Source organism: Phasianus colchicus, chromosome 2 (assembly GCF_987193195.1).
Source record: "Phasianus colchicus chromosome 2, bPhaCol1.hap1.1, whole genome shotgun sequence".
In the NCBI taxonomy this organism is placed as follows: Eukaryota; Metazoa; Chordata; class Aves; order Galliformes; family Phasianidae; genus Phasianus; species Phasianus colchicus.
Window position 1 is genome coordinate 40,470,751 of NC_143437.1, and position 27,409 is coordinate 40,498,159.

A 27,409-nucleotide genomic window follows, 5' to 3' on the forward strand; every position below is an offset into this window, starting at 1 on the left:
CTGCAGCGGGTGGGCCTCACTGCCGGGAGGCGGGAGAAAACCTCAATTCCCAGCATGCATCGCGGTGAGGGTCCGTCCTTCTTTCGTATCTGAACGCGGAAACGAGGCGGTTGGTAGTGCCGGTGGCGGGTCGTGCTTTGGCGTGCGATGGCGGAGCGGGGCGCGTACCGCTGCGTGGAGTGCAGTAGGGAAGCGGCGGAGCTCTACCGCGACTACCGGCACGGCGTGCTCCGCATCGCTGTCTGCGTGAGTCGGGCGGGAGCGGGCCTGGGGCAGCGCGGCTATAGCGTTTGCGGCGGTGCTTTCGGCTATTGCTTTATGGCCTTACGTTGTGCCTGGGTAAGTTTAGGTTGGATGTCAGGAAAAACTTTACAGAAGGAGTTGTTAAGCGCTGGAATAGGCTCCCCAGGGAGGTGGTTGAGTCACCATCCCTGAATGTGTTTAAAAACCGTTTGGATGTGATGCTCAGGGACATGGCTTAGCGCAGGGCTGTTAGTTAGGGCAGTATGGTTGGGTTGCGGTTGGACTCGATGATCTTTAAGGCATTTTCCAACCTGAGCGATTCTGTGATTCGCACAATATCCAGCTGTCTGGCTTGGATAGTGTTCAGGGCAAACTTGTGGCCTGGGGTGAGTTCTGGTGTGTTTTTCTGTAGCGTGTGGAGAAATTGGATCACTTAGCACTCTGCGTTATTTATTTATTTATTTATTTACTTACTTGGGGGGAGGGGAAGGAAGGGGGGAAGAGGGTGTAGTCTTGATTCCCTCCCTTAAATCAGAAATAGAGACTATTTGAAAACTGGAGCTATCAACAGGTATTCTCAGGTAGAAGGCAGTCAAGGTGATAGAGATGGATTTCTGCTATCTTCTGACTTGCACGCTACACAGGAGAAAAAAAAAAAAGGATTTTTGGTTGCTTTTTGTTAATATCATGCTATAGAGTCTGTCTCCATCGTCCCTGTAGCGTCCCTTTAGATACTAAAAGGCCAGTGTCAGGTCCCCTCAGAGCCTTCTCTTCTCTAGGCTGAACAGCCCCAGCACTCTCAGCCTGGCCTTGTAGGAGAGGTGTTCATCCTTTGGATCATTTTTTGTGGCCTTCCTCTGGACACACCCCAACATGTCTGTGTCTGTACTGAGGACTCCACATCTGGATGTAGCACTCCAGGTGAGGCTTCACCAATGCAGAGTGGAGGGGCAGGATCACCTCCCTCTCCCTGCTGGCCACACTTCTTTTTTTGCAGCCCAGGGTACAGTTGGCTTTCTGGGCTATAGGGGCACATTGCTGGCTCATGTCCAGCTTCCCATCCACCAGTACCCCCAGGCCTTCTTCTGCAGAGCTGCATTCAATCCTTTCATCCCTCAGCTTGTTTTGGTAGTGAGGGTTGCCCTGACCCAGATGCAAGATCTTGCAGTCACGAGGTTCACCTGGCCCACTGTTCAAGCCTGGCTAGGTCCCTCTGGATGGTATCCTATCTTTTTCATGTGTCAGCTGCATCCCACAGCTTGGATGTCATCAGCAAATTTGTTGAGGGTGCACTCAATCCCAGTGTCATTAGTGAAGACATTAAAGAGTATCAGTCCCAGCACTGACCCCTGGGGGACACCACTTGTCACTGATCTCCATCCAGACATTGAGCCATTGACCACCATTCTTTGCACTCAATTCTGCAGCCAGTTCTTTGTCCGTTCAACAGTCCACCTTTCAAATCCACCTTTTTCCAATTTGCAGATAAGGATGTTGTGGGATACCATGTCAAAGGCCTTACTGTAGTCCAGATAGGTGACATCAGTGGATCTTCCCTTATGAATTGAGGCAGTGACACAGTCATAGAAGGCCAGCACCATCATGGGCCTGGGCTGGGCCGTGCTCTTTTTAATGCACCCCAATCTTAAAAATGAGGTTGCAAGCAGTTCTGCATTGCTGAGCTGCTCAGACTGATCTTCTCTGAAAGTGCTATGGATTATCAATGTTCATAAAGTGACATCATTTTAACTAGTTTAAACTGTCAAGATAAACATACTTGTATGTGAACTGCATTAACCTTTGCTTATGTTGGTTTGGCTGAAGCCAGGCTTTCATCCCATTTGCTTCCTAGGTGCTTAGAGTTAACAGCAGATATTTTAGTATTACAGTTGGAAAAAAATTACCGAAATCCAGGCATGGAGAAAACTTTATCCTGAAATTTTTATTAATGCTGTGATGTCCTCATGATTTCAGAATTATTGTCTTCATTTTGTCCAGTAAGTCCGTCAGTGCACGTGCAAGTCTTCTGCAGTGAAATGTGTTGTAGATCTCATAAATCCCTGAGTGACCTCACGCTGACCAGGTCACTGACTGGGTCAGCAAAAAGGACTCTTCCTTTGTATAGTTAAGACTCAAATAGAAATAAAATGTATTAAGAACAGGATTCTCATCTAACTTAAGAAGATAAGCAGGCATGAATGTATTGTCCTGTCTGTGTGAGAAGTCCTTGAAGATGGCTGCTTTTTGTGATATCAATTTTTCTCTTCCCATTAAATCAACATAAGTAAAGTAGGATTCCTAAATTTTGGTAGTATGCTGAATTAAACATCGGTCTTACAGCTATAGATTTATTTGGCTGTAGCTGTGCAGCACTAGACCTATGTTACAGGTAATACTGCTGCTTGTGTATTCATTTGTAGCAGTCTCCTTGCTACATACTATCAGACAGCATCCAAAGGAAGGCTAGAAGATGGGGCAGAGTCTGGAGGGTGAGGCGTGTGAATGGTGGCAGAGGGCTCTGGGTCTGAACAGCCCAAAGCAGAGGAGCTGAGGAGAGGTTTCATGGTGGCTGCAGCTCCTCACAGGGAGCGGAGGGGCAGTTACAGTTTCTTCTGTGGTAGATTTTTCGATTATTAAATGCTGTAGCTGTTGTCTTCTGTTAATTCTGTCCTTTCTTCCATCTCTCTGGCTTCAATTTTAGATCCATCAAACTGTCAGTTAATTAATCCATTTTTGAATTAATTTCTTCTAACTTTGTCACTGTCATTGTACTTAGTATTTTCTCATCCAAATGAGTTTGCTTTTTTCTTTATTGGGTCCAAGAAACACTAATTAATGGTAGCAGCATTCCTCAGGTGCTTTATTCAATTTATTCATTTGTTATAGATATTGGGCTTTTAAGTCAATCTGCTGGTGAATTTTTGCACGCTTCACTTCTCGAATAGTAATTCTGATAAATATCAAGGCAAAGTTAACTTTGGACACAAGGAATCACTGTCAAATTGATGTGGAGCTTGCCTGTAGTTTCATGTTGTCTCATGCTGTGTTTTTGACTTTGGCAGTATTTCAGAAAGCTGCTGTGCATGGATTTCTGTTCTGGCAGTGTAGAGCTGTGAGCTCATTAAAATGGAAATAGAGATCATTCTGTGACTTCTGCACTCTGAGCATGACAGCTGATGTGGAGGCCTGGGAAGTGGAATTAGCTCAGGACAAGCTAGAGACAGCAAGTAGCAGAGCTGGAGCATTGGTAGCAGAAGAAAGCAGTCCTGCAGACATGCAGCTTTCTTATAAGTGCCCTGTTCTGAGCTGAACTGGCTGCTGTGACCAAGTGCTGCTGCTCCTCTGCTCTCCCCTAGAAGCTATTTTCCTCTCAGGTCTGCTGTTTGAGGCTTTTCTAAGACTGTTCTGATCACAAGTACAAAGTAATTTTGTTATTCCCTCTCATGAGCTCAAGTCAAGGAGAGGGCACCCATCCAGGCTAGTCCATAAGTTTGAAATGGGCTGGGTGAAATAACCTCTAGTAGGCACAGCAGGAACCAACAGATGAATTGGAGAAGTATTTTTTTTTCATGTCTTACCACCTGTCAGTGGCAGTTTCTGACTTATCAGCTACATCTGTGTGTGAAAACTACATTTCAAGTTTTCTAAATGCATTAATATTTGTTTGTTAAATAATGAAAAATAAATTGAAACACTGGACTATTTATCAGCATGGAGGAACAATGCAACAGGAAAAAAATATTTTTATTTCTTGAAAGGAAGAAAAAGGTAGGATAGGAAGATAAAGCATATCTTTTGAAAGAAGGTAATGATAAATGAAATAAGTACATCCTTCATAGTTTGTTGATCTGTATTAATCTGAAGCCTATAAAAATAGGTGGTGTATCTTTCTGGTTTATAATGGAAATGCTTGTATTGACTGTAATGTCAAAGGGCAAAAAAGCAATTCTTCTGGATGAATTAAAAACCAATTGAAAATAAAGATTACATTAAGGAAAAACGAATGAGAATTGAATAGCTACTTTGTATTTATGCATTTGTGCTAAGCTCAGGAGCATGAACTCTTGCTTTCTCTTCTTTCTAATTCTTGTTATTTTGTGACTTTCAGAAATCGTGCCAGAAACCTGTGGATAAATACATTGAGTATGATCCTGTTATCATCTTGATTAATGCAATTTTATGTAAAGCACAAGCATACAGACACATTCTTTTCAATACAAAGATTAATGTAAGTTGCTATGCACCTACTTTGCGAATTTTTAGGTTAAAGGTAATACTTGAGTTTAATACATTGGTTGGAATAGGTATAAACTTTAGAGTCTGTTCCCTTCCATTGATACCAGCAAGGTGAACCAGTCTTGTTCTCAGATTAAGGGTCTAGTATTGTGAATAGAACACACAAAGTCTCAAAGGACAGTTCTATTAGCTGCAGCACAACTTTGTTTTTATATTCCTAAATAAAAATGCTTTCTCAGTTAAAAAAAAAAAAAAAAGTAGAAAACAGGCCTTGCAAACTACAGTTACATATTTTCTTCCATGCAATTTTTACATTCTCTAATTTTCCTATCTTGTGAATTGATGTTAAAAATATTATTTGCTAAACTAGGGACGCAACAGAATAATTTGTTTGTATTCCTAAACAGATATTAAAATCTTCAGAGGTTGCTTGTTTAGAGATATAAGGATGTATTTTAAATACTTATTTAATATTGGTGCTTTAACTGATGTTTTTATTATTCTTTCATTTTGCAGTTTCATGGGAAGCTCTACATATTTTGTTTACTCTGTGAAGCTTATCTCAGGTGGCTGCAGCTCCGGGATTCTAGCCAAAGTACAGATCCTGATGACTTAATCAGATATGCCAAGGAATGGGATTTTTATAGAATGTTTGGTATAGCTTCTTTAGGTAAGAACAATAATTATTTCATGTAACTATCAAATGTACTTCTTAAGCATTCAATAATTTCATGAGTCTTTCTGCAAATCTGCGTTCCAAAAATTAGTAACATAGAGTAGAAGTCATGTCCAATCCAGCATGGCTAAATTATTATGCACACATTCTCTAACTTGCCTCCATTTATTACAAATTCATTTTTCAAACTTGATTACAGTTCAGACAAATATGATATTCAGACTGACATGATCAGCATTTGACATCAAATCACTGAAAAGTGGCAATGTTCTGCAAACAATCTTAATTCATTTAAATAGCTTGAAGAGCAGCATAGAGCTCAGCCTCATTCCAAGGTGCAAAGCTCCAGATACTGTCTTTATATATGATCACTGTTTCAAGCACATTAGCATTCTCAGCAGTTTACATTGTGCCTCATTCTCTTGCGTGATATATTGCCAGTTGTGTTCCCTATAATAGAGTGTGCTCCTCTTTCTACATTAATCTATTTAAAATGACCCTGTTGGTTTTACTCATTTTAAAGTAACATACATACATTTATTATATATATTATATAATAATTTATAATATACACTTCAATATGTAACGTGGGGAGATGCTTCGTTGTCGTAGAATTTTGCTTACAATTTATTGAAAAAGGAAAGACAAGTCTTTCAGAGTGTCTAAATGCTTTTTAAAAACAAAACCAACCAAACAAAGGAAAATACTCCTGTGCTCTAAGACTACAGGGAGAAGCAGGGAGAGTTTTTGTTTTATTTTGGTTAAGGCTTTTATTCTCTTATTTTTTTTCCAGGTGATATTCTTTAAATCAAACATTCAGACAGAAATTAATATTTTCTTTAGACATTGAAAATCTAACTTCAATCATTTGTTTTCTAATGTTGCTCTAGTAGGTTTTCATTACATGTCAGCAAAAATGTTGAAACTTGTATTTCAGTAGTAATTCAGCTATTACAGCTGTCATGTGAGTTGCTCTGATGTCTGCATAAGTTCCAGCATTATACAGGGAGAAGGTATCAAAAATAGCTCAATGATTTTTTCACCTTAGTATTCCTTATCCTGAATGAAAGAGTTCACTGCTGGTGACCTTTTCAGAAAGGCAATGTATTGATGACTCTGTTTTACTGCCTAACAGACAGTTAGAATTTAAAAAAAAATACCCAACACAAAATAAAAAAAACCTCACCTTCTGTTAAAAAGAGCTTCATGTACCTGTGCTGCGTGATGTAAGAAATTACAACTCTGACTTGTAATTTCAAGCAGAATTTTGTGATAGGATTATTTTGAATGTAATGATGCTGAATTGGTTTAAGTAGTAATAATGTATAGCTATTAAAATGAACACAGGAGATGAAAATCGTGTTTGTGTTTGCATGTGTCTTTTAAATAGCAGTGGCCCAGGTGCATTAGAGATGTGTCACTTCACTATAAGGTATCAAAAATGACTTGATTTTGGTGCTTCATTTTCTCTTTTCAACTTCTCTTATTGTCTCTTAGAACAAACTTCATTTTTGGTTGGCATCTTTATTGCGTTGTGGTGGAGGAGACCCAAGATGCTAAAAACGAAGTCTGACTTCATTTTACTTCTCAAGGCACTGCTGTTGTCCAGCTATGGAAAGCTTTTATTAATTCCAGCTGTTATTTGGGAACATGACTACACACCTTTGTGCCTTGTGTTTATAAAAGTATTCGTCTTGATATCAAACTCTCAGGCAATTAGAGGTACATTCTTGCTTTGTTACTGTATCATTTGTATAGAATGTGTGAGAAAATGCAGCTGCTAGATAAGTCATTTCTATTGTTATATTTTTTAATCAATATGAGATGTGTGATTGAAAAAGCTCTAGCCTAAAGTGGTGATATTTAAATTACATATAAAGTGAGCTAAAAAAAACAAACTTATCAACATCTCTTTCTATATACTGCATTAAAGCCATCGGATCCATCACTTATAGTTTGAGACATTTCAATGTGGATCATCAAAACACAGAGTAGAATTATTTGTGTGCCTAGAAGATGAATGCTTTGTATTAATTTTATGCATGGCTTTGGAAAGCAGGTGTTAACAGATTTGTGTGATTTCTTAGGCATACAAATTACTATGAATTCTCACATTGTTTCTATGGTCTTAGATGGAAATTCATAAATTTGTTTTGTTTTCTTTTGCAGTTACGTTGAACTTGAACCGAGTGTTCCCTTGGTTGGCTATTTTCTTTGGATTAATTTTGGAAAATGGTGTGGTTTGTTTGGTCCAGAAAATTGGATGGGATGTTTGAAATGTCAGCTCAGACCTAAAGAAATATGGATAGGGTGATGATCGTTTTCAAATGAAGAGGGTTGTAGAATATCCTGAGTTGGAAGGGGCCCACAGTCCATTTCCTGGCTCCACACAGCACTACCCAAAATTCAAACCTTGTGTCTGAGAGCATTGTCCAAATGCTCCTTGAATTCTGGCAGTCTGGGGCCATTATCACTGTCCTGTGGAGCCTGTTCCAGTGCTCAGCTTACCCTCTGTTGAAGAACCATTTCTTAACACTCAACCTGACCTCCTGCTGATGCAGTTCCAAGCTGCTCCCTCAGGTCCTGTTGCTGTCCCCAGAGAGAAAAGATCAGCGCCTGCACCTCTGCTCCCCTTGTCTAAGCAAGATTTCTGCCAGCAGGCTCTGAAGACACTGTTTTTATAGTGATAATGAAGATGATCAGTAATAAAAATTTTAGTAGACAGTTTGAGGATGAGCTAAAATGAGAAGCACTTGGAAGTTTGGCTGTCTAATGCGATAAGCAATGAAACTTCAGCCTTAGCTTATTTTTCTATTAAAAATGTGAACATTTCACTATCCTAGGAGCTTTATAAATCTGGCTATATAACTGACTGAAATAAAAACGGTATGCTACAAAAATTTCAGCTCTGTTAGCAATCACTGCATTTTGGCAGAAAGAGGGGGATGAATTGTTCCCTTAGGAGGAAGGAAAAGAATCAGTGGAAAAATGTAAAAGCCAAAATTGATATTTCTGCAAAAACAGATTTCAGAGAGAAATGCACATGTGCAAACAGATTTTTTAATAGAAAAGGCAAGTATTGCAGATTGAAACTAGAGTGGAAAAACTAAGTTCCGTTCTTTGAATTGTTTATATAAACATTCCAGAATAATAAAATACCTACTTCTAGAGTAATCTCTAGGAAGTACAGTTTTAACTGGCTTTGAATTGTATGTTATTTCATAAAAAGGGAAATGTAAGACTACTCAGCAATGTTCTTTTATGTAGTATTATTTCTTGAAAAAAGAGGCAAGATTTGGAAAGTATTAATAAGGTGACACTTGTGAAAGTTCTGCACCATTTTCCTTCACAGGCAAGGAGAGGGATAGCACAAAGGAACTGCAGAATTGATTTTCTCAAGGCAGTAGTTAGGACACTGACCTACTCTTCTGCAGACCAGTTTCCATTGTGTTTCATCTAGTGTTTAATTTTCTTGCTTCAGTTCTGGAAGGCTGTACTGTCTGCAGGTACCATTTAGCTTCTTCATTTTTCTCAGGTACAGTTTCCTATCTATGTTTTGCAAAATGCATTAGTTAAAATTTTGCAACATCTTCCAAGTTAACTATGAACAGGTTTAGAGTAGGTCTAGATTATGATCACAAAAGACATCAGACATTAAAACCCTTGCAACTATGCAGGCCAAGTTAAGTTACTGTGTTAGAAAAGCAAAGGATTGCTAATTGTTTTTCAATAGATCAGAAGCCAACACCATATATGTACCACTTGTTAAAATTGGCATCTTCCTGAGCATGTGATGTGGCCGAAAAAAAGAAAACCCATAAAAAATAAAGTGCAACTCCATTTAAGTACACAAGATAAGTCAACACCAAAACTGTTCCAGTAAGCACATAGTTGTGAAGGTGTATGAGGGATCCACCTTGCTTTAGCAACTTTGGCAATCTGGTATCTAGAACATGCATTGTTTTGCATAATTAGATTTGGAGAGGTACTCCTCCCCCATGATCTTTTTAAAAACAGTACATTGCTGATGGTGCTTTGAAGAGCTTGTCTTCCTACATTGCCAGACACATCATTGCAACATATGCTTCAGTTTGAGAAGCTGCAACGGGAAAGTGCAGTAAACACTATATAAGAGCTTCAGGGAAGCAAGTTTGGCCTGCTTTCATTTTCTTCCTTCACCTTCTGCCCCCATATTGAAAGAGGGGATGTTGTTCTGCTGCAGCAGAGAGGGTGACAAGAATATGCACTAGGAAGATGCTGGTGCTTGCTGAGTTAAACCCCATTTGTTATTGTAACTCTGATATGGTATTTTCCACCTTCCTGTACATACAAGGAAAAGATTTTGTATTACATATAATGTAAATGTCACCAATTCAGAAACAAAATATGTAAATAAAACATATATAAATTTGAAGGGAGCCATTTTCTTAAAGTTTATTCAGAATTAAAAATATTTTGGGATGCTTTCTGAGTTTTATTTAGTAGACCTAAAATGGAAATGAACACTTAGTGCTTACATCTTCTGTCATGCAGGCTGATAGTATCTCAGCTATGCACTCTGCAATGCTATCAGGAGCCACCATTATTCTTATGCAACTTTGAGGAAGGAGAAAAAATTAATAGCTACACAGTCGTGGACAAAAGTAGGTGTTGTACAAGCTTTCAGTCTTTCACAGGCATCATTATTATCAACTCATGCAAGGCATTCTGCCTTGTGTGATTTTATGGCTACTAATGTACCAGTGTTAATGTGACAAGTGCACTAAAACTCCATGAATCTAGTATGAACTTGAGGATTTTCTCAGTGTGTGCTTGTGTGTTGACCATTGATAGTGTGTGTTGAGGACTGCATTTTCAATGCATTTGGGAAAGGGTCTCATATGGTGCTTCAGAGAAAACCTCGACTATTTTAAGGTCCTGCCTGTTTAAAACAGTCATGTCTCTCTCACATTTATTCTTTTTTGTCTTTTGCTCTCATCTTTCTTAAATTTGTTTTTGTAATGAAATAGTCATCTGTGCTAGAAAATGTATTAAAAATAGGCTGCCCTTCCTACATATCTTAATATCATTTCATTAACTTGTATGAAAAGCTTACTTTTTTTTTTTTTTTTTTTTTTTTTGAACTAAGTAAAAGGTCAGAGAAATGAAGTGTTTTTCTGAGAACCCAGTAAGATATCGTAGCCTATAGGAGAAGGAAACAAGTCCAGGATTCTGTCAGATGAAGTGTACAAAACAAACAGTGATGCTATTTAGACTTGGGTTGTGCCAAAGTTTAGTGATTATCCAGTGAGAGCTGTGAACTTTAACTGGGTCCATAGGTCAAGTATTTAGAAATTACTCTGTACAACAGTAGAGAACAGGAGTAAAAGTTAAAAGGATGTAGGTGACAGGCAGAATTGAGAAGATCATTAGGAAAAAAAAAAGGAGGGGGGGGAGGTTAGTCTTAAGAAATATTAATGCAAGAAAATATTGAGCTATTATGGATGTAGTATAAAACAGTGTGAGTATGTGATTAAACAAACAAACATCATACTCCTAAATATTTCTAAGAATGAACATGAAGGAAGAATATTATTTCTTGTAAATATTTTTGCCATATTATAAGTGACAACGTTGACAAATGACAAAGGGTATCTTCCTAACAGTAAAGCCAAGGACTGTCCCTAAAGTTACTGATAGCCTCATTATTTCAGCATTTTGCACTCAATCCTTGTAAATACGCTTTTTCAAACTAATTATACAGAAATTGATGGAATCAATTGTGGAATGAATGGAGAATCTCTGCTGTTGCACAGCCATTCCTGTTCACAGCAATAGTATGTGTTGCCTTAGGTCCCAGTGGTGAGGAAAAGGCTACTACCCTTGTGACCTCATTCAAACATAGACAAGTGAGTCCTTTCTTACACAACCAGTCCTATCTCCAGCACACAAGCTGCCATTTGTTATCCCAGTATTCATAAAACTGAAAGTAAAATATCCATCTGCACTGGAAAACTATTAGCAGCTGATTTCTCTTAAAACAAGAAAGCTATTGTTTTTCAGGAACTTGCATTTTTCCAATCCAGTTCTCACCCAAGTAAGTAATAATAAGCACTGCAGTGCCATCTGGAGTTCAAGAGTAAAGCGCTGTTGTTTCTGGAACTGGAAAGAACATAGAAGCACTGTTAGTACATAATCTTTTATTATTTTTTGTTCTGTAATATCTCCAACATTCTAAATAAAAGTGTTACTCATTTTCACTTTGGAGAAATGCTTAATGAACTTAGTGACCAAAATCAGCCCACAAAATAATTGTTTCCCAACTTTGTAACAGAGTTAATTCACAATTTCAGCAGGAAAGCTAGGAATGCAAATTACTTTAGTATGACACCTTATTTAAGACATAAACAGTCATGCAAACTGTGACTATTCTGAGTTTAAAAAAAAAAACAAACGTGGTAAAAGGCATAGTGAACATATGACTTCACTGCTAAAAGTCAGTAGGAATTTTGTCACTGAAATAATTTGAAACCCAGGTTTCAAATTAACCACAGTTAGAATTTGCAGGAAGGAGTATATGACGAGATTTCAGTATTCTCACTTACAATGCTGTTCTGACCTTCTGAGTCTTTCCAATAATGCTTATATATTATGAGGGTAGCTGGAAAGAAGACCTGAAGTTGAAGTTCTGTAAAATCTTTTCCATAAATATGGTCTGTATATGTAAAGCTCTTTTGAGCACTGCATAAATGAACAGCAGGAATGCAAAGCAAATACTACCTAGCAAATACTGCCAATTATGTTTTAATTGCTATTCATAAGGATTATAGACTTTTTTTTCCTCTCCTTTCTGTATAAAACTGTGGTTTAAATTCCTTTACATAATATAAGAGTGGGAATTCATATAGTTTGTATATGTGCTGGTTGCTGGAGAAGTAAGTCCATATGACCCCCAAATTTTCTTATTGTCTCTAACTGTAATTTTGAATACGTTTTTAGGCAAAAGAATTGTCCACAAGACGCACAGTAATGCATGCCACAGCTATGCACGTAAGCAGAGGAATAGGGATATGAATTAAGATCTGAATACTTATCACAAATATGAGACTGACTACAGCTGTGACCTAGACCTTGTGTTTGTTTATGGATGTTTGTATCTGCATAAAACAATTTCACCTCCATCATCACTGGATTTGGGGGAGAATTAATTTGTTGTTGTCTACTTAAAAAGATGAAAAGCATTATGTCCTCTCAGCTGCAGGTTTCTGGGAGTCAGTCACCACCATGAATGTCAGATATTGAAACAGACATGCCAGGAGCCATAGAACATGAATATCAAAGTTGACATGTTCAAAGAATTCTTTGTTATGTTAAAGGGGGCTTTAATTCTGAGCCTTGATGACAAACAGTTGAATAGCATACATATATGCAGACTTTTAGGGGTATATACTGCAAATCATTAATCCTTTATAAGAAATTTTAAGTTATTGCAGCTACATGTGCCAAAATAAATCTGAAATTGGTTCAGTAAAATCGAAGGGGTGGGAGCTAACACACTAACTGATCTTACTTTCAGCTATCTGAAAGGAAAATTTATTTGGCAGTCTGAGGCTTTGAGGTGGAAGGGACGGGTATGTCTTGCATAAGAATTATTTTTTGAAAAAGTATTACTATTAGTATCTTTTTTTTTTTTTTTTGTAAATTAGTCCAGTAGCATTGCGTAAATTTAAACAAGAAAGCAAAATGTTGATACAGAAACACTTCTACTCAGCTTACATTCTCTTCTTATAACCATTAATTCACTCTGCTTCTAAGCATCCATAAAGGTTTTTACCTTTATAGCCATTTCCTGCCATGGATGCCTGTAGCCCATCTGATGCTGTCAGACATGCATCACTCTTGAACTCCGATCCCTTCTTTGGTCTCTCACTTTGCTTCTAGTATAAGATTTGATTCTAACCTTCAAAGCCATTGATGCTGTCTTGGCTACAGCAGAGATAGCATCTTTTTCTCTCAATAGGACTACAGCATTCTTTTCATCAACAAAAATCAAAAGCCAACAATAATGTTATAATAACTAACTAGGAAGAAGAGAACGTTGACTGCATAATAAAGTGACATGTACCAGAATCAGGAAAAATGGATTGGACTCTGAAGAATAGAGAGCATAATTATATATGTCATTTTGAGCATACTGCTGATCAGCTTTTTCAATACCAAGGGTCTCTGTTTCCATCTGAGGACATTTCTCCTACTTTGTAGTGTGGAAATGGCAGATGAGTTGCACAGCTAGGAAACCATAACCCATCTTGAATTCATTCCATCCTGGGAGAGAGCAATATGAAAATAGTTGATAAATGAAGTATTTGTTCAGCAAGTATAGACAGATTAAAAACAACTTCTTGATAAAACAGCATCAAAAAATGTATACAGATCATTTCTGCCTTCCCTCATTGTTACCTATCTGCTTTCATTAAATAAAAATGCCGACATGATGATGCTAATCTAGTTCAGCTGCAGGAGCTCTTTGATAGTAAGTTCAGAGAGGCTTTTAATCCTTTCTGTTCTGTCCTGATGGACGACAGCAAAACAGGAAGTTCTCATGCACAGCTCCTTCCTCTTTATAATGGCAGAGTGGAAGATAGCCATCTGCAATCTCATGCCATTATACTGAAAAGTGCTGGCTCCTCTCAACTCCTCGCAGCAGCTGTTCCTGAGTGCACAGCTTTGTCCTGAGCAAGCAGCTGGCTCTGCTGCTATTGGTGGGAAGTGATCTGTTTGCACAGAATCGGGGCTAAAAGGGAACCCAAAGATGATCTGGTCCTTCCTCTGACAGTGAGGCCGAACTGGCACTTTGGATGGCTGTTACAGCTGGCAGCCAGAGATCCTGTTTGTGAGAGCCAAGTTAAGCTGTCTATCCTAAATTAGGAGACCTGTTTGATTTCACTGTGTGCAGTGGCAGTTTAATGACCAGTTGTTTTTCAGTCTTTAAATTACGTCAATTTATTTGAACAATATGATTTTGTGAAAATGTAAACTTTACATGAGAAATTCATCATGAATATGGAGGCTTGATTTTTACTAATGCACTTTCCTCTTTTTATTTTCTAGTTGCATTCTTCAAAGTCTCTGCTACCTCCTGCAACACCTTTGTTATGACAGAAACATTAAAATCTATCACTTGGACTCCTTAGCTGTACAACTGCAATGTATTTGGGACTTCAAAATAAATAAGGTAGTCTGTACATTTTTAATCTACTATAGAATTCTTGTCCAGACTTTTACGCTGGCTTACACACAGTTAAGTTGAAACAAAAATACGATCACTGTCTGAAAACTAGAGCATCTATTTTAGAATGGAACGCAAGGATTGGACATGGTGAATTGAGATCTCTGTTTCAGGATAATAAATGCATCTGTACAAACTCCCTTTTGATTTGTAAAAGAATTGTAGTCTCAGTCTCTATAGCCAGCACACTTTTAAACGGATTCTCTTACAAATTAACATCTACAGTGAGATATGCTTGACTCCTCTAATACTGATTGACGTGTTTGTCTCTACACACCTGCATTTAACGACAGAGAAAAGATTTTTATTCTCTATGAGAAGTTATATTCAAACAGTAGAACAATCTCCATTTGCAACATAAATAGAAAGGACATTGTGAATGACTGGCTAGCGATAAGTGGCACGGGGACAAGAAGTCCCATTGTGCGATCACAGAAAGCACTGAAGACAAGACAAACCTATTTACATATGAAAACTCAGGCCTTAATCAAATCCTACAGAAGAGGACATGAGGCAAGATAAACGAAATACATAAAACAGATGGGAGAATTCCTTCTCTCACCACCCCAGAGATTATCACAACTCACTTATCGTGAAAGTATCAGTCAAAAAGAGCAAGAGTAATCCAAAGATTATTCTTTGATCTGTACGATATTAAACAGAAGAAAGAAGGAATATTAGGACTCAGAATGTAGGTGTCTTGTATTCAGAAGACAAAAAGGTAACAAATGGTAACAGGGTTTTGATATGCTTGTACTATGAGAAGTGAAATGTCCTTCGTAACAGCCTGTTATTTTTTTTCTGCTAATTCTGATAAAATGGCCTTTGCCAGTACCAAACAAGTGTTTAAATCTTTAGGTAATTTACTTTTTGTGGAATGTAAAAGACAAAAATAGTTTTATTCCATGACATGAATAGCCCATGTTGTGTTGATAGTAACACGGTTTATATGCGTGGTCCTATCTAAGTTTTTTGCTTTTCTTATTCAAAACTTTGCCTCAATTCTTATAAATTCACCTCTGTACGCAGTGCCTGAACTTTCCAGTATCTTACACAGGCAGAACAACCTTGTAAGCAGTGGGGCTTTCAGTACAAATAGTGCTACAGATTGTTGTTAAATCCCAGATTCAGTTGAACTGAAGACGCGACAAAGGGTTGAGTTCAGAGGAAAAAAAATAATAACAAAACTTACTGCCTGTATCCTACAGGTGCTTTTCTAAGTGAAGTGATGACCTTACTATGTTGCCCTTTTGCAAATGATTTAAAAGGTTCTGCTGGTTGACGAGTCAGAACAGTTTAAGCTATAGCTGGTAGGATGCAGACAGGCAACTTTATTGTTTGTGACAGTGGTTGGTATCCTGAGCCAAAAAGAGCTCTAAAACTATTACTCATGTGTCTAGCCAGATAATCACAGGGAAGTTTCTGACCCATGGAAGAAATGCTTGAGATTTCTAAAAGAGAATACTTAGCACTGTGAGAAGGATTGAACTACTTCTGCTACCACAAATTTAAGGCAGCAGTTTGATACACGTCTGAACTCTACGCACTGACAATTCCCAACAGCAACCAATGTAGTCTGCTCTGGTCACACATTTTAACTTCTAATAATCCACAGTCTGTAAGAGATTTCTCCTCTGATTTACACTGAGGAATTCTCAAAAATTGCATTACCTTAAATACATTATTTTAATAATGTTGCAGCATTAATGCATTTAAAACCCTAGCAGAAATTCACTGGAAGTAGTCACGAGCCTGTGTATTTCAAAAGGAAATAGTTTTGTCTCTTTAAATTACATACCAACCTTATCTGAAAAATGTAAATTCTATTGCTAAAAGCACATTCCTCTGAAATCAGATGTGAGCTCGATTACCCAATGCTGTTTGTTGCCACATCCATCTAATGAATTTTCCTGAATAGAAACGATGAAAGGAAGAAATAAATAAATAAAAGCAACAGATTTGTGCAGTAGATGTTCATCCCCTCCAAAATTACCCTTTCATTTAAAAACAAATGGCCAAATTCACTGCTGGCCCTCTGAATGAGAACTTTCTACAGTAATATTGCTGCATTCTTATGAAGCTTAATTGCCCTGCAAGCAGCAGGCGCCAGTCCAGCACAAATCAAGACTCACCTACAGTTTAATCAATTACATCTGCCCTTGAGCAAATCTACATTGTGAGCTATGTCTGCTCTTCCAGACAATCTGATCTTGGGATAGCTTGTCACTGTGTACAAACAATGTATACAGATTTCACAGATTATTTTAACCTCAGAATACCAAAGAAGCCAGCCCTTTGCAACAGACCCTGTGTGCTTGCAGAGCTGATTATGGAGTTAGAATAGTCAGAAAGCCAGTCAGAACAGCTTGGTAGGGAGCCTTACCACTTAGCGTATGGAGCCTTAAAACTTCAGAAAATGTTAAAATCAATATAAGAATACTTTTGAAATAAGACAGAGCTCTAGTTTATATTACTATTAATTATTGTTTTTTTAAGAACAAGTTATTTCCTTACGTCACGCAGTGTTGTTAAATTTAATAGATTCAGATAAACCAGCAAATACACATCTGAGGAGTTGTTTTCTTAGAAAGTGCATTTAGCAAATGGAAAGGAATATGAACCTCAAACTACTGTGGTGATGTATTCTTTACAGGCAGACCTCAATAAAACAGGAGTCAATTCTTTCCAAATGGCTCAAAGGCACAAAGCTGCGCGCTGGGCAAGAAAAGAGCCCTGATGATAGGACTCCTTCTGGCAGGTACACCTGTTAATCCACCCATTTCACATTTCTGACTAGCAGTCAGCTGAATGACAGAGTGAGGAAATTTGTTCCCCTTGCTGACAGAACAATCAGAACAATCAATTCCATAAATAAAACTAATGGTTTTAGCTAGACAGCAATGTAAATAAAATGCTTTATTTTCAAGTAAGCAAAACTATGCATCTGCAATAAATAACTTCAGCACTAGAAATCCATGACAAGGAGTGTACACCCAGATTTTAAAACCTGCTGGAAAATGACAAGAGAAATCCCCCAAGCTGTGAGCAGCAAAGCTAGTGAAACCAACTTGTGTCTGAGCATCTTCTTTCAGACCTCACTTACCTCTGTCCTCCAAAAGCACTGCCATTCCTCACCACAACACTCACACCTTCCAACATCCCATTTAGTCCAAAAAGTAATATCCAAAGTCTCCCCTAAGCCTCTTCTCCCATGCAACATACCCAGTTCTCATGCTCACCAACAAACACACTGCAGTCTCCCACCTTCCCACACCACCCACATGTATTTAGTCTTGGCAGGCAGAACTAGGAAAGATGCAGCAGGCACCCAGGCTGCTGTAAAGCTCCACACAGCCATCCAGTTTTTGCTTTCTGGCTGCTGATGACCATACAGAAAGGAAAACATGATTTTCACCTGTGATCTTGGCAGCCAAAGCAGCACTAAGTCTTTCTTCTATCAGTGGCTATTTTTTACAAGGTTTGCTAAACCAGACAAACTTTGTGATTTCTATCACATCAAATTTAGTTAATAGCAATAAGACTGACAGCAGGTGCTTGGACAGTCGTTTTGTTAGCTGTGTTTCTTGAGGAACTAGATTAAATGCAAGGCAAAGCCTCAGCTTAGTAAAAGGACACTACTTGATTAACTTATTTACACAGATTCTGAGTTTTTTGCTACTCTGTTTGAAACTTTGCAAACAATAATTTATGAGGAAATATGAACTTTTTTAAAAAATCAACTTATTTAAAAAAGCTGTGGATAATAATCTGGTTACCTATATTAGGAACTAAATTATTATTTGCAAATTTTGAGCATTATCATTCCCCCAGTCTTTCAATTTCACGTGACCAAATCTTGCATTAAAACCTTATCTTTTGAAAGCAAACTGAAAGATGACTCTATGCCAGAGTACAACTTCGTTTCACCTTTACTTGAAAACTTTCTGTGAAGCAACACTAATCATTTTTATAGGCTATTCAAATGATTATCTATGGCAAATTTCATCACCTCACCTCTGAAAATGTTTGCACTGCTTGTTTGAATACTTCTCCTATGTCAGCATAGGTTGCTGGAGATACCACGCAGCAGCAGTTCTGATTTCAGGAAAAGGCCCCTGATTCCAGCTCCATCCCTCTAAAATCTATAGAACTGGCAGAGAATTCCTCAGGAACTGAAGTTGGACCTAAATGCCATCTCTTATAGCTGTCAAGTACATCAGCCATCCTTTTTATTTTATGACACTTGAGTTCTTGAGTAGAGCACTATTTTACGATTCTTCTGTTTGCAGACTCTGAACATTTCAAAACTAGACTGTGATTTAATTATGACCATACGACTGCAGTTGTCATAGCAATAAAATGAAGGTACATTGTCAAAAAGCCTTCAAACAGCCAACAGAAACCTGGTAATTTCGTTTCTAATTCTTTTACCCCACATGTAGACACTCTAGAGGAAGACTAGTGAAGAGCTCACAACAGTTAATCACCTTCTTAATCATTTTACTAAGTTTTCTGTTGCTGAGCTGCAGGATGTTTTTCCTGTTTTCTTGACAGCCTTCTCTAAAGTAGCATCAGCTAAGCTGACCGTGTGGCCTAGGAGTTGCATGGTATCACTTGGTAATATACACTCTATCTGAATAGAATGAAAAAGTCTTTTCTCACATTTTCAGAAGTGAATCTGTGAAGCTTTCCTTTGGCTGAGGGCTCCCATCTGTCACACAACTTCTGTCTGCTTTCCATGGTAATGAGGGACACGATTTAGTGGGGAAATATTGGCAATAGATGGACGGTTGGACTGGATGATCCTGAAGGTCTTTTCCAACCTCGGTGATTCTGTGATTCTCACCAGGTATGCCTGCATCCAGCACAGCTAGGTCTGGTGGGAGAGCATGTATTTCCCATGTCATGGTGAGATACACAGCTATGACACAGAAGGAGACTGAAGATGCAAGAGGTATGTTTTTAGCCATCTTTAGAGTTCACTGTACATTGCAGCCTCAGAGACTGTGTAGCTGACTAAACATTAACACTCATTCACTTTACTTTAAGGGAGATGCTGCGAAAGTGAGTCAGTCAAGGATCCTTTAATATGTACTTGCTGACACGTAATTCATTTTCATTGTTTTAACTAGCTGCTGTCCCCATTTTATGACTGCAGTAGTATGCTAACCTTCGATTTTTTTCTAGAGAAAACTGCTGAAAAAGCTGTAGTCTTTACAGAAAACAAAGTGAAATCAGTTGTGTTGTTTACAGCTTTGTTCATTCTTGCTAGTACAGAGAGAAATGATGGTAAAATAGGCAATCCAGGAGGCTCCTGAAATGTACTGAGGACAACTTCCTGAGTCAGGTAATAGACAACCCCTTCAAGGGGGACGGATGCAATGCTGGACCTGTTGCCCCCCAGCATGAGTGAACTGATCGGTGACATCAGGATTGGAAGCTGCCTGCACTGTAGTGACCATGCAGTGGTGGAGTTCATGCTTGTGAGTGATACTGGACAAGCAAAGAGTAAAATCAGAAAGCTTATTTTTAGGAAAGCCAACTTCCAGTTCTTCAGGGAGTCATCAACAAAACCCCCTGGAAATCCGTCTTCAAGGACAAGGGAGCAGAGCAGAGCTGGCAGATCTTTAAGGAAGCTGTCCTTATGGCACAAGAACACTCTATCCCTAGATGGAAGAAATCAGGAAAAAAGGCAAGAGACCAGCATGGCTGAACCAGGACCTGCTGGTCAAACTGGAGAGCAAGAAGAAAGCGCACACGTGTAAACTGGGGCTATGGAGGAGAAATGGGAAAAAGCATTGTTGTTATATGGTTTGGACTGAAAGCAGCAGGCTTGTGTAGTAACACAGTTTTTTTGATCACGTGTATAACCAAACTCTGACTTGAAGCTGCATGGAACAGTTGAAGAGGCTGCTCAGTAACCAAAACAAAAGGCATGGAACTATGCTTCTGAAGCCGGAAGCATTTTTTTTAAACTTCTCACTAGCCATCCAGCCATCACTGCGTTTGAATCTAGCTTAGGAATAAGGACCACAACTTCCCTCTTATGCAAGGTGGTCTTGAAAGGGACAAAGTGTTAAAACCTTAGCAAGTCTAATAGTCCATCCTTCTTCCAGTACAAATAGCATTGTGGAGTAATTCCTTGAGACACTGATGTTTCTCTTGGTACATGCCACATTTCCTAGCTCACAAGTATGCTGCATTAAAAAGCACAGATGATTTCAAATGAAGCTTAAAGTTAGCAATGAAGAGAAAGCTTTACAAATTTTGCTTAAGTCCATTCTCACCATTGGGACTGCTCAGGAATTGCACTGCATAAGCATCTGTAAAACAACCTTTGGTTCTTGCAGAGACAGAATTTCTATGCTTAATTCAAAGAAGTCTTTGGGGGTGCTGGATGTATTGAAATGACAAATTAACACACAGACATGAAGCTCTGCTAAACACCGTGCTTTTTATTTTTCAGGAAAAGCAAGAAAATAGCAGTATTTCAACAGACTAGAAAAAGCCTCATATAAATACCAAAAGCACAGCAAATTATATTCGAAGCTGATACATTCCTAGGTCAAAGCATCAAGTTGCATGCACATGTATGTGTGTACATATACATAACACATACATGCACACAGCAGTTTAAATATAGATGTAGCCATTTGGATTATTTGCATCTGACTTAGTTTTGTGTGAGAGAAGTAATTAGACCAGAATTAACAAAAAGAAATCCAGCAATTTTCACAGACTAGTTTAAGAGCTTAAACACATACACAATTACAGCACAGTCTTTACTCTTGTGGCCATTAAATTCCACTAAATAAAAGTTTTAGAGAGAACGCACAAAAACTCCACCCTGAAGGTCTCTTTGCTTTTATCACTGCAACATCCTAGCATTTGCTAAAAAAAAAAAAACAAAAACTAAGAGAGTAGCTACTCCAGAAATTGATTTCAAATTCATTCTGTAAACTGTATGCATGCCAGACGTAAACCATGCAAAAACCCCTTGAGCTTTAAGCCCTTATTATTAGCTTGTGTCATGAGTCAGGCACTGTGATTTACAGCATTTTTAAAATGAAAGTTAAATGAAAATCACATTGGGAGCTGGTTTTTACTTAAAACAGAAATGAGGGAAGAGTAAGATAGTTGGCAACTCATGTATTCCACACTAATTAAGCGTTACAGGTACAGGCTATGAAATTTTAAAAAGAAAATTGAGTGCTTTAAGTTCTGAAAACAAAAATAAGTTATACTTCAAAGAACAAGTCAGTATAAAAAGTTTTAACGTATGCAAAGTATGTGCTCAAAATATTTATTTTGCATTTTTAAAAAGAGCTGTAATCTACCTTACAGAAACAAAGTTCACCCAATACAAAATATTGCAATTTGTCCCATTTTGTCATATGAGAGGTCTCCTTCATATGATCCAGAACACTTGCACAAGAGTTCACGTTATTCCAAGCCACACAGTGGCAGACAGACTATGTTTGATTCTGTGCTTTTACTCCGCAGTACAGTAAAAGCTAAGCAAACCATTTCAGAACAGAGTTTAGCAGGTCAAAGAGCTGTTTTGCCAGAAATCCAGACAACTGTATAAAAATTAATGCCAAATGGCAGTACCAAGAAAGTGAATTAGATCAACAGAAAAAAACTGCTGATAGCATTCAGTATCACATGTACAGCTTGTAAGCTGGGTGTAAGGAAGTCAAAATTAGCTTAAGAAAAAAAAATTAAACTGTGTAAACAATCCACCCAGTACAAAACTGGATGCAGCTGATAAGAGCAGAACTAGCTTAGTAGAGCTGAGGATGTGCGTGCATCCAGATGCCTGTTCAAACTGCATTTATCAACACTGTTTCAGAACAAAATCACCTATAGCTATTTACACCACAGCGGAGGCTTTCCCCACCCCAAAGAGTTGCTACAGATCAGGAAGTCATTACTGTCTTCTATGATTAAAATTCCAGTTATAAGCTATCAGTGTTTGTAAGCTGAAAACACCCACCTTGCAATTACATTGAAAACCCTTGTCAAACATGTTTGAGGACTCTTCAGAAGTTACAGTACAGCACTTTCGTCAAGTGGTATTTGCATGAGTAACTTGTGCTGACAGCATGTTAGAATAAGTGAATTGAATGCAAGTTAGGATAGCTGGGTGCTCCTCCTCAAGAAGAGATACATCCGTAGAGATTCCAGTCATTCTTAGTGACTTAGTGTACGTAGCAAGAGTAGGACCGAAGAATTATTTCTAGAAATATTCCTCCTCTTCATCAAAAAAGCCATTTTCCAGAGCATACGTGCAGTCTGCGTTAGAGTCAGCTTGGCAGGCACCTTTATATTCTTGAATGGATTCATACAGGGAGTACAGCTGACACAGAAGTGACATATCTAGCTGCCGAAGGCCAACCTGATGGGGAAGGAGTAGAAGAGAAATTAAAATAATGTAATATTACAAGTGTGATTTTATTTGCAACATAATGCTTGTACATGCAACAATGTGGAAGACACACTTTTCTGATATCACTGTATGTCTTTTACAGATCTCATCTTGATTAGAGCTGCCCAAATAAAAGAAATGCAACTGCAGCTCTGACTGGTTTCTCACTTCATGGTTTAGTATCTCTGCTCAGTTTTCTGTTCTATATTGACATACACAGGCAGCTGGCTTCTCTGCCTTTACAGTTAACCACATCTAACACAATACCACATGCTACCTGAAGGCAGCAAAACTAAAGCTGAATGAGATAAGGGTGTGCATTACAGTCTGCAAACCTTCAGACATTTTTACATGCTACTCAAGATTCCTTTTGGTACTCCTGGAGTTTTACATGCATTGGCCTGATTTGTCATCAAGTATTTTGGGTCCCCTAAACTCCTAAAATATTAGATCGAAATCTAGTTAAAGACTAGGAGCAACACCAAAGTTACCCGGCAGCCTCCACCTTTATTTCAGGCACAAAAATGGGTAAATTACATTGAATACTAAATGAAGTTGGTCATTTAACTTGAAGTGGTTTCCGTCTGTGGTAACAAAATGAAGAATTTCTTTGACATTCCCACCTATCCAGGTGAGATCACATTAAATCTGAGTTTTCTCTCACAGTAAATTAAAACTTCTGCCCAATATTACCTTTTCAAGTATCTATTACGCCTGAATTTTAGCGTTAAGCTGACTGGCTATACTTAGCAAGTTTCAGTCTTTCAGCAGTTTCTGCTATAATTCACATTTGAAAACGGGGGAAGGGGGATGGAAGGGTGTATTTTACACAGAATGACAACTCTTACCTCAAAAACTTTTCCTTACATATTAAAATTCTAAGAACTGGTGCATTCAGCACATAAGAAAACCACAAGAAGTTATACAAGATCTTTCTTTGGCATTCCTGAGGTCCCTCCCAGCCTGCCCTATCTTATGAGCTCCTTTATCTAAAGATGGGAGGAGGAAAAACAAGCATCACACACCACATCACCACTCCACCTTAGAAAAACATACAGTATCTTTCAGAGCCAAGCTGTATTACCTGGTCAGGTCAAGAAGCAGAGACATGATCATGCCTCCTACAGACCAGGATATCAATACTTCTGCCTCTCAGGCAGAGACAGGATAAGGTATGAAGCGTTATACTGAACTGCCAGATTACAGATGTGCCTTCCAGTACCCTCAGATCTTCTGCTGCTCTTCTTCCCCATCTCATTTTTTTCATTATTGAAGACAACTGCTTTCTCTCTCCTTCTTTAAGTGCACACTCTACAGCAAGCCAAGCAAGCAGAACTCACTGAATGGTGCCTGCTAGCCTTTATGTGTTCTATGGTAGGAGATCAGCACTTGGACCAAAAGGGCTGCACAGGGGCAAACAAAAGTAAGTATATGCACCATATCCAGACCCATTCTACTTAAGTCATACTTGAGGTAATTTCATCAGACACATTAAGCTAATGAACGTTTACCTACCCAAGAATAAAGTCTGAAGATCAGCCTTTATGGCTGGCAGCTAATGAAGTTTGGCTTGCCCCATCTAAACAAACTGCTCACCTCAAGTAAGAAAGAATTCTGTGAAGCTGGACTTAATACTGTTACATGTAAACATGAGAAAGATTAGGGAAACTTGCATCAACACTAAGTGTCTGTCTGAAAGACAAGACTGGTGAAGAATTATTCAGAGTGATTAGGAGAACAGGGAATGAACTGAGCAGGAAAATTCAGCACAGAGACAGAAGAGACTCCAGATGCGAGATCTTTGTCTTCAAAGGAGAGCACACAAATTCGCAGCAGCTTTCCTGTCTCTGCTCAATGCAGCACTTTAGTGCACTGAGTGACAGTCCATTCTGCTCTTAGCTGTAATCTCCAAACTAGACACTGATCAGCAGAATCAGTTTAGCAAGTCCTAGGATCAAGTAGTTATATGTAATATATTACGTCCGTACCTGTCATCAGTGTCAATCAGACAACAACAGCAGATCTACTGAGAAAACCACAGCTTCTAGCTCTTCACAACCTTCAAGTATGATTCTGATGTATCAAAAGCCTGAAGAAACATCCAAGCTTGCTAGCACAAGCATAATGTTCTTAATCCCAACTCATCTGCATTTGACTCTAGAGATTTCCTCTCATAGCACCTACGAGGCTACATACTGTGCACCCCCAGCTATCAGCATTTCTCTTCAAGATCAAAGTTCTGAGATGAATTTTTCTGTGATGCCCTTCCTCCCCCAGCATGTAAATCCACCATTCCCCTCATCAAAAAGCCAGTACAGGATATCTTGCAGGGAAAGATGCTTCCTCATTCAGTATTGAAACTCTGAAGTGCGCTCAATGCTCAGTTGCAATGCTATCTTTGATTGGCAAAAGGAAGAACATTCAAAACAGATAACAACGTGCCATTATCCCCATGATGAAAGGTAGCCTATCAGTACGTGAGGGTACAGTCAGTTTGCATAGGCCACAGAGGAGCACACCTGGAACTGAGGGGACTGTTGCTACAAAGTCTTCAGTGATAAAGTGTGATAAAACACTTCTGAAGGGAAAAAAAATAATCAGATTATCATCAAGGATAACAGATTATCAAAGGGGAATTCCAGTGCCAAGTGATTTTAACAAGCACCTCATTTGATTTCCCATTAGGAAAAGTAAATTAGATTTTTATAGGAGCTAGCTTTGCTTTTTCTGAAAAGAGAAAGACAACAAAGTTCATATCCTTGGGTCCCTTTACACTACTATAGAAGAACCCCCCTGCAGTGGATGGGCAGTCATGCTTCCCATCCTTTTGGGCAAATAAGGATTTAAGGCCATTTTAAGCTGTATTGCAATTATTTGCTGAAGCCTTTGTGACAGACTAAGCGTTCATCACGCTGCACATTCCTGTTAAAGCCACAGAAGAGTCTTTCAACAGTTTTTTCAGTTCGAATACCTTCCCACCACGGTAAAAGAAGCCTTAGGATGGGCAGGTTTTGCAGCAACGTTGTACATTGTTTCAGAACGCGAAGTGCGTAACACTGAAGTGGTTCATTAGTCATTAGGAGCGCACCTGGCATCAGCAGAACACCAACACCCACACGGGTGCTGAACCCAAAGGTGTGCCAGACCGCCCCGAGGAGCTGTGCTAATAGCTTTACGGAACCAAAACAAGGTCTTGAGGAAAGTTGCGCCCAAGCGTCCTTCACCCGAGCTAAATGAATCAGTGCTCATTTTTCTTCTGAGTTCCGAGATGGGTGGCACGTTCAGACGGCTGCCACCGAACAGGGCGTTCATTGAGCAGCCCCGCATTCTGAGAGCGTGGAAAATAACCACTGCGTCCTTCAGCTCCCCGTGGTATTTTTACCGAAGGGCCCACGGTCGAACGACCGCCCCGAGCCCAGGCTGCAGCCGCCGGGTTCCTCGGGGCCGCCCCAGCCCGCGGGCCCTAAGCCGCCATACAAAGGCCGCTCGCTTCGCCCTCCGCACGGCGTCGCGGTGCCTCCCGGTGCGCCCTTCCGCCCGGCCGCCGAGCGGCGGCACCCCCCGCCGCGCCGAGTCCCGCCCGCCACGTCCGCCGTCCCCGCCCGCCTCGCCCCGGGGGCTCCGCGCCGCCGCCGGCCGCCCCGCGTCCCGCCGCCGCTCACCATCTCCTTGCGGAGCAGAGCCAGCGCCGCGTCCAGGTTGGGAGGCTTCGGGGGCCGCGGCGAGCCCCGGCCGCCGCCGCTCAGCTCGTCCTGGATGCGGGACTTCTGCGCGTAGAGCCGCTCCAGGTCCCGCCAGCGCCCGCCCTGGCCGCCGCCGCCGGAGGAGGAGGAGTTGAGCAGCCCGCTCAAGCTCTTAGGCAGCGGCGGCAGCCCCGAGCCGCCGCCGGGCCCCAGCAGCCCCGGCCCGCTCATGCTGCGGCGGCGAGCGTCGGAAAGAGCCGCGTCGGCCGCGCTGCGGGAGGCGCCGCCCGGAGCCCGCCCCGCCTACGGGCCGCGGAGGGGAGCGGGGCGCCGCGCGGGGCTGCGGCGGGGCGGAGGCGGGGGCGGGCGGAGCGCAGGTGCTCGCGGCGAGCCCCGGGCTTTGTCTGCGGCGGGGCCGGGCCTTGCCCGGGAGGAATGGCCCCGCGCCGCCCGCCTGCCGCTTGCTTGCCTGCCTCCCTCCCGCCCTCGCACACAGCGGTCGTGTGCCAGTTGTGAGCGCGAGCTGCGCACCCTTTGTTTCCCATTATTATCTTTGCCGTTGCATAACCGGGCGGTTCGGAGCAGATGGTTAAAGGTGGGGTCCTATCGCCGCAACCTCGGTTGGTTTGTGCAGGTTTCTGTTGGACAAGTAACGAGATACCGTGGTTTTTAACGTTAGAGTTAGGGCTTCGCGTCGCTTCTGGCTTTGTTTGCAGCCTCGCGTGGCTTTTTCATGATTTCAGTCTTATCAGACTCGCTGGCAATGATCTTAAACCAGCTTACAGCTGAGGAATCTTTCCCCACTCTTTATTTGTATCTACTCACTGCTACAGGGATTGGTACATAAGACGATATGCTCTGCATCTTAATGCTTT

General features: G+C 40.1%; 2 protein-coding genes across 12 annotated transcripts; one reads left to right on the forward strand and one right to left on the reverse strand.

The window, feature by feature from the left end:
* Positions 1 to 66: 66 nt before the first annotated feature.
* On the forward strand, positions 67 to 21,013 carry ARV1 (ARV1 fatty acid homeostasis modulator). 11 transcript variants are annotated; one of them, XR_016464240.1, is made up of 10 exons: positions 67 to 339; positions 4,352 to 4,471; positions 4,996 to 5,149; positions 6,653 to 6,877; positions 7,325 to 8,690; positions 9,689 to 9,798; positions 14,246 to 14,369; positions 17,077 to 17,181; positions 19,273 to 19,377; positions 19,696 to 21,013. XR_016464240.1 is itself a non-coding variant. In XM_031613611.2 (5 exons), the coding sequence occupies exons 1-5, from the start codon at positions 148 to 150 to the stop codon at positions 7,429 to 7,431; spliced, it is 798 nt and encodes a 265-aa protein (XP_031469471.2). In that variant the 5' UTR covers positions 67 to 147; the 3' UTR covers positions 7,432 to 9,569. The 11 variants fall into 11 exon arrangements, 1 of the variants encoding a protein (XP_031469471.2); XR_016464243.1 differs by lacking the exon at positions 9,689 to 9,798 and adding an exon at positions 18,713 to 18,788; XR_016464244.1 differs by having other exon boundaries at positions 7,325 to 8,661.
* FAM89A (family with sequence similarity 89 member A) lies at positions 20,993 to 26,821 on the reverse strand. The gene is made up of 2 exons (XM_031613575.2): positions 26,514 to 26,821; positions 20,993 to 22,821 (listed from the first exon to the last, which is right to left on the reverse strand). Exons 1-2 carry the CDS (start codon positions 26,763 to 26,765, stop codon positions 22,663 to 22,665), a joined length of 411 nt encoding a protein of 136 aa, XP_031469435.1. The 5' UTR covers positions 26,766 to 26,821; the 3' UTR covers positions 20,993 to 22,662.
* Between the last annotated feature and the right edge of the window lie 588 nt (positions 26,822 to 27,409).

Coding starts and splice junctions, on each gene's coding strand:
- ARV1 (XM_031613611.2), top strand. CDS start 148: ATGGCGGAGCGGGGCGCGTACCGCTGCGTGGAGTGCAGTAGGGAAGCG. Junction 4,472..4,995: donor TTTTCAATACAAAGATTAAT/GTAAGTTGCTAT, acceptor TTCATTTTGCAG/TTTCATGGGAAGCTCTACAT. Junction 5,150..6,652: donor GTTTGGTATAGCTTCTTTAG/GTAAGAACAATA, acceptor ATTGTCTCTTAG/AACAAACTTCATTTTTGGTT.
- FAM89A (XM_031613575.2), bottom strand. CDS start 26,765: ATGAGCGGGCCGGGGCTGCTGGGGCCCGGCGGCGGCTCGGGGCTGCCG. Junction 22,822..26,513: donor CTCTGCTCCGCAAGGAGATG/GTGAGCGGCGGC, acceptor CTTCCCCATCAG/GTTGGCCTTCGGCAGCTAGA.